Genomic DNA, 7500 nt, shown 5'->3' with positions numbered 1-7500 from the left:
ATCGAGCCTGCCGTCTTTGTACGTCATGTGCTGTCTGCTTGGCCTGGTTTTCAACAGAGGAAGTCTTAATGGCGTCTTGTGAGACAGAGGATGCAGCAAAAGCTTAATAAAGGGAAGGATACTGCTAATTAATGTGGGGAAAATGCCAGGCAACTTGCCACTGATAAATAAAATAAATATGAATATCCAGTAAGTAGGTACCAGTGTGTACAGTAAGTTCATCTGAGCTTAGTGTCATTGTTTAAAACAAAGCTTGTTGAAATAAGCTTTATTTTACTTATTAGCCACAACACAATTCCCCATAATGTTACACGAAACAGATGTAATGATTAAAATGTTATTGTACCATAAGTAGCTGTTGTAAAGTTTATTTTCCTTTTTACTCATTCACTTTTAATTTTCTCTCACTCCATGATGGTATTGTCCTCAAGTTATGTGGGTTATATGTATGTATGTATGTATGTATGTATGTATGTATGTATGTATGTATGTATGTATGTATGTATGTATGTACAGTCCCAGGAAAAAGTTTGTACACCCTTTGAAATTTCTTACCTTTCTGTCAAAATTGGTCATAAAACATGGTCTGATCTTCCCGGAAATCGCAAGAAGGAACAACCAGAGTCTGCTTTAATTAATTCAACCCAAACATTTACAAGTTTTCATATTTTCATTGGCCATAAGATGTAAACATTCACAGGACAGCAAGGCATAAGTAAGTACACCCTTGCATTCAATAGGTTTTAACCCTAAGTTAGTCGCAATAACCTCAACCAGATGCTTCCTGTAGTTGCAGATCAGATTAACAAAACAATCTGGATGTATCTGGTCTCCCTCTTCTTTAGAAAACTGCCTCTCGTCAGCAAGGTTTGTGGGATGTCTGGAGTGCATAGCTTTCTTGACTTCATGCCTGATAATCTCAATTGTTTATTTGTCAGGGCTTTGACGTGGCTATTCCAGAATGTGTATTTCATTATTATGAAGCCATTCTAAAGTCGATTTGCTTCTAAAGTATGGGTTGTTGTCACATTTCAGCACCCATCCTCTTGTGTGCTTCAACTGTGTGACAGACTACCTCACTTTTTTTCTGTAAAATATCTTGATAAACTTCTGAGTTCATTGTTCCACTGATGATAGCAAACTCAAAAGGGCCTGAGGCAGCAAGGTAGCCGCATATAATGATGCTCCCGCCACCATACTCAAAGGCAGAGATGATGTTTTGGTCAAGGTGTGTTTCTCCAGTTCTCCTCCAAACATGACATTGTGTGTTCCCTAAACAATTCAACTTTAGTCTGCAGAGTATTTGGCAGTAATTCTGTGAAGTATATAAATGCTTTTTCGCAAACCTCAAAGGTGCAGCAATATTTTTTTAGACAGAAACCCCATTAATTTTAGATTGGCAGAATGAATCCCCTTTTTAGCTATTCTTGGTTACATCTCCTCTTCTGAGTATGGTAGCGGGAGCATCATTATATGCAGCTACATTGCTGCCTCAGGCCCTTGACAGTTTGCTATTATCAGTGGAACAATGAACTCAAGTTTATTGTGATATTTTACAGAAAAAAACGTGAGGAAGTCTGTCACACAGTTGAAGCACACAAGAGTATGGGTCCTGAAATGTGACAACAACCCATACTTTAGAAGCAAATCGACTTTAGAATGGCTTCATAATAATGAAATACACATTCTGAAATAGCCCAGCCAAAGCTCTGACAAAAAACAATTGAGATTAAAGGGCATGAAGTCAAGAAAGCTATGCACTCCAGACATCCCACAAACCTTGCTGACGAGAGGCAGTTCTCTAAAGAAGAGGGAGACAAGATACAAACAGATTGTTTTGTTAATCTGATCTGCAACTACAGGACAAGTCTGGTTGATGATATTGCAACTAACTGAGGGTTAAACCCTACTTAATGCAAGGGTGTACTTACTTATGCCCTGCTCTCCTGTGAATATTATGGCCTTATGACCAATAAAAATATGATAACATGTAAATGTTTGAGTGGAATTAATTAAAGCAGACTCTGATTGTTCCATCTTGAGATTTCCGGGAAGATCCGACCATGTTTTATGATCAATTTTGACAAAAATGTAAGAAATTTCAAAGGGTGTACAAACTTTTTCCTGGGACTGTATGTATGTATGTATGTATGTACAGTGGTGCTCATATGTTTACATACCCCTGCAGAATATACGCTTTCTCTGCGATTTCTCACAAAATATGAAGGATTACACAAAACCTTTTTTTCACTCATTGCTAGTGACTGGCTTAAGATGTTTATTAGCAATATTCTGTGTTTACTCTTTCAAAAGCATGATCACAATCCAAACTACCCAAATGACCCTGTTCAAAAGTTTACATACCCTAGTTTCTGATGCTGAATATGGCTCTGTTTAACATCAGGGACCGCTCTAAATTGTTTTTGGTAGTTGTGGATAAGGCTCTTAATGTCCTCAGATGACAAACAGCACATTCTTCTTGGCAGAATGGTTGTTTCCTATAATATCTTAGGGTGTAATGCTGGAACCTCACATTTGAGGTTTCCCCTGAGTGGCTCAATGATGTTGAGATCAGGAGAGTGAGATGGTCGCTCAAAAACCTTCATTTTATTCTTTCTGAAGCTAATGACGGGTTGATTTGGCTTTGTATGTATGTATGTATGTATGTATGTATGTATGTATGTACGTACGTACGTACGTACGTACGTACGTACGTACGTACGTACGTACATACGTACATACATACATACATACATACATACATACATACATACATACATACATACATACATACATACATACATACATACATACATACATACATACATACATACATACATACATACATACATACATACATGTATGTACATACGTGCATACATACATGTACGTACATAGGCCTGTGTCCTCTGTGTGCTTTTATCTGTGACTGTGGGCCACTTGTCCCAGGCTCCAGGTTCTGATTTTGTCTATTGATGCTTTATGCTCCACTTGCATGGTACATGTGCAATAGTCTTGTGATGTTATGTGTATGTCCTGTCTTAAACGAGTCTTGATTTTCAGTGAAATCTGACAATAAAGTATAGTATTGTATCGTATTGTATCGTAGATGCATTCTGTGTTGTGCTATTCAGGGTCCTGCAGCACTCTGTGGACGTGACGGAGGAGGATCGTGGGCCCAGCCGTGGTAACCGGATGGAGATGTCCATCTTCTACGTGGTCTACTTTGTGGTCTTCCCCTTCTTCTTCGTCAACATCTTCGTGGCCCTCATCATCATCACCTTCCAGGAGCAGGGAGACAAGATGATGGAGGAGTGCAGCTTGGAGAAGAACGAGGTAAAGGGGTATTCACATTGGATGTTTTTCTCTTCTCAGGAATTATAGGTGGAGGCTTGATTCTTCTGTATCTAATACGGGTGATTTGTTGTGACCAAAACCTTGAAGTGAAAAAGTCAACCAGTGAATGGCTTGTCGGCTTGTGGAAAACCTAAAATCATGTGATTCAAACACTTCTCTCCTGACCGTGTTATTCATGCCACTACGTGTATTGGGACCCATGTTGTAATAGTTAGTGTATGTAGTGATGTATTTAATACTGTATGATGTACACTCACCGGCCACTTCATTAGGAACACCTCTCTAGTGCTGGGTTGGACCCCCTTTTGCCTTCAGAACTGCCCAAACTGCCTGCAACAATACTTGGGTAGGCTGTGGCATTCCAACAAAGATAAATTGGCACTAATTGTCCCAAATTGTGCTAAGAAAATATCTTTATGCCTGAAACGTTGATGTAAGGCAGGGTTGACCCATGTTTTCATGTTGTTGACGCCAAATTCCACCTGAGTGTTGCAGTTGATATCAAGACTCATCAGACCAGGCAACATTTTTCAGATCTTCTAGTGTCGTTTATGGTTAGCCTGTCCAAATTGATGCCTCATTTTCCTGTTCTTAGCTGACAGGAGTGGCACCAAATGTGGTTTTCTGCTGCTATAGCTCATTTGCCTCAAGATTTGACGTCCTGTGTAATTAGGGATTCTCTTATGCATACCTCGTTTGTAATGAGTGGTTATTGGACTTAATGTTGCCTTTGTATCAGCTCAAATCAGTCTGGTCATTTTTCCCTGACCGCTACCATCAACAAGGCATTTTTGTCCACAGAATCGCTGCTCACTGCATTTTTTTTCTTTTTCGTACCATTCTTTGTAAACCCTAGAGATGGTTGTGTGTGAATATCCCAGTAGATCAGTATTTTCTGAAACACTCAAATCAAGCCCTTTCAGCTTGACAGCCATGCCATGTTCAAAGTCTTAAATAACCTTTCTTCCCCATTATAATGCTCGATTTGAACTGCATCAGATCATCTCAACCATGTCTACATGCAAAAATACATTGAGTTGCCTGCCACCATGTGATTGGCTGATCAGAAATTTGCCTCAATGAGCAGTTGTAACAGGTGTTCCTAATGTAGTGGCCGGTGAGTGTATTGGTGCACATTAGTCTACATGCGCCCAATTGTTATATTCAACATTTTCTTTTCAAGGTAGTCATGGAATTTCACATTTTACATCAGGCAAAGTCATAGAAATTTCAGGATATTTTTCATATAAACTCTCTATACTACTTCCGCACACACCCATGTAAGGAAGCGAGACCAACTCCAGGTCTGGCCCTGGGAGTGTTTTTGTTTTGCTTCTGTCATGGATGGCTATGGTAACCCTCTCCCAGGTCTCCTTAGAAACCCCGACCTCCCATTCCACATGCCGCACAAACACACACTGTCACTGTGTGAACGTGAGACTGAGAGACTTCAGGGGGTTAAGACAGGAATGTAGCATGTGCTTAAAAATGACTCCCCTTGAGTCCTCTTCACTTTCTCAACTTGGTTGACAAGGGATCCCGTACATGCCAACACACCCACACACAAACTCACAGGACCGCCGCTTTCCGTGGAAAACTCCCGAACGCCCACACAGACGTCACATAAAGATTGCATAGTGTTCCCCTATCTATTGCCCTCTACCAATATTGACCCTCACAGGCTCATTTCAAAATTTCCACTCATACGCAAACCCTTTCAAGAGCCAGCGGAGCTTCTCTGAAGCCAGAGAAGAGAGGAGAGGAGAGGAGAGGAGAGGAGAGGCGGTTGCTTTTGGTGGGGTGGAAGAGGGTTGACAGCCATATGGTTGTGTGGGGAGAGGCTGCTGGATGAGTATCGTGAGGTTGTTCTGCTTATTTTTCTAACTTCTGCAAGTTGAGACTCTATGTTTTGTGCGGAAATTGAGATGAGACCCCATACCATACTTCTATCCCTTTGAAATTTAAGGAGCATAAACACTTTCTCCATTTCACAGGAAACACCTTCACACAGAGAAATCTTTTGTTCAACCAGGGAGAACAGCCAGGGTCATTTTATCAAGTCATTTCTTCACCCTCTTTCACCAACATTTTCTAGCGATACCTTCTCCCTTTGCCCAAAGAGACGCTTTCTAGTGTATATCACTACTTTATATTTCATATCCTCTGTATTAACTGCCATCTGGGCCAAGCTTCTAATCCAGTTCGAGAACTTAAGAGGAACAGCCAGTTAGACAGAAAACACCCCCGACAGGTGGACTGCACCAATAAAGCTACATTCACGCACATCGTGAGGTCTAGACAGGCAAGGAGAGTGCAAGTGGGGTCTGGACAGGCAAGGAGAGTGCAAGCAATTCGATGTGAGCCGAGATAAAAATATTTTAACTTTGAGCGATGTGAGTAAGCGAGTAGCAGTGGGACTGCATTGACTTTGCCATCCGTGCCAAACCTCTGGCCCACTCCATGACAACTAAACATGAACTGCCAACTCAATAAAATAACTTTTTTTCCCTCATGTTCTATGTGTTCCAGCGGGCTTGCATTGACTTTGCCATCAGTGCCAAGCCCCTGACCCGGTACATGCCCCAGAACCGCCAGACCTTCCAGTACCGCCTCTGGCACTTTGTGGTGTCTCCCTCCTTTGAGTACACCGTGCTGGCCATGATCGCACTCAACACCATCGTGCTCATGATGAAGGTCAGTCAGCTTCCGCTCAACACACAGACACACACAGACACACACACACACACACACACACACACGGTTGCTTGTCACCTTAGTCACCCCATCATAAACCAACTCCAACCTTAGTTCCGTCACGCAGCGAGTTGAGTTTTGGTGTGATATTTATTTTGCTAGCCTCTATAGGCATGCTGTTGTTGGTCGCAAAATCTGTTGGTATTTCCAACATAACACACAGTCCCAGACGTATAGGCGCGACATCTCTAGGTCACAGAAACACTCCAATGTGTACAGGCTCCAGAGACTCTAGAGTTGGACCCTGGACATAAACTATTGGCCCATGACCTTGTTGCTTTATCAGCCATGCCACCATTGACTTCCAGGGTCAATAAGAGAAGGTTGTATCTTATGGGTGTTGTTTGTGGAAATATTATAATTTACATGACTTTATAACTATGTACCTATGTTGTTTTTGGCTGAAGATGTTTTTGAATGTACCTGTACATAGGTATTATGTGAAAGAGAAGACTGTGTGTGTGTTGTTTATGGCTGGGCGGTATCCTGACAGCATGTGATGTAGGTGTCTGCATCTCCCCGTCTGACAGCTGTTTCCACACCTAGGCTACAGCAAATGTTGCCACTCAGTCGCACAGTGTTAGATACACAGGGAGTCTCATCCCATGTCAGACAAGACTGTGTTGAGGAGTGATGTGTGTGCGCGTGTGTGTGTGCGTGCGTGCGTGACTGCGTGCGTGTGCGCGTGTTCGTGCGTGTGTGTGTGCGTGTTCGTGCGTGCGTGTGTGCGCGTGTGTGTGCGTGCGTGTTTGCGTGTGCGTGTATGTTTGTGTGAGCGTGTGCGTGTGCGTGTGCGTGTGCGTGTGCGTGTGTGTGTGTGTGTGTGTGTGTGTGTGTGTGTGTGTGTGTGTGTGTGTGTGTGTGTGTTTGTGTGTGCGCGCACACGTGTGTGTGTATGCTTGTGTGTGTGTGTGTGTGTGTGTGCGTGTGTGTGTGTGTGTGTGTGTGTGTGTGTGTGTGTGTGTGTGTGTGTGTGTGTGTGTGTGTGTGTGTGTGTGTGTGTGTGTGTGTGTGTGTGTGTTTGAGAGGTGTTGGCAGGCTAATGTGTCAGTGGGCATCTCTGGTTTATGGAGTTCATGGATGTCAGGCTGGGTCACAGTAGCACCACACCACTCAGACTGTACTCCCTCCAGCCTCCCTCATATCCACTCACATACTGCTGTACAGTACAGAACACTCTTGCCTCTCTCATAGTCATTCATATGCACATACCGGTATTTCCTAGTAGTAGCTTTATTGTCCCCGAGGGGAAATTTCTCCTAGTAAATGGAGCGTAAGACATGAAAATAATCTCAATACAATTTATTTCCGTACTTTTGTTGTCCACTTTTGCAGTATTACTCAGCTCCTCCAGCCTATGAGACGGTGTTGAAGCATCTGAATACGGCC

General features: G+C 42.6%; 1 protein-coding gene across 1 annotated transcript in view; it reads left to right on the top strand.

The window, feature by feature from the left end:
• The window catches only part of LOC134451589 (voltage-dependent R-type calcium channel subunit alpha-1E), a 267141-nt gene that overhangs the window by 229376 nt on the left and 30265 nt on the right, over positions 1–7500 (top strand). The window contains exons 32-34 of the mRNA XM_063202094.1: positions 3135–3336; positions 5887–6051; positions 7447–7500. The exon at positions 7447–7500 is cut by the window's right edge and continues 57 nt beyond it. Of these exons, the coding sequence (XP_063058164.1) occupies positions 3135–3336; positions 5887–6051; positions 7447–7500 (421 nt within the window). The remainder of the gene's footprint in view (positions 1–3134; positions 3337–5886; positions 6052–7446) is intronic.

The sequence above is a fragment of the Engraulis encrasicolus genome, chromosome 6 (genome assembly GCF_034702125.1).
Source record: "Engraulis encrasicolus isolate BLACKSEA-1 chromosome 6, IST_EnEncr_1.0, whole genome shotgun sequence".
Lineage (NCBI taxonomy): Eukaryota > Metazoa > Chordata > Actinopteri > Clupeiformes > Engraulidae > Engraulis > Engraulis encrasicolus.
This window is presented reverse-complemented; position numbering and strand designations above follow the sequence as displayed.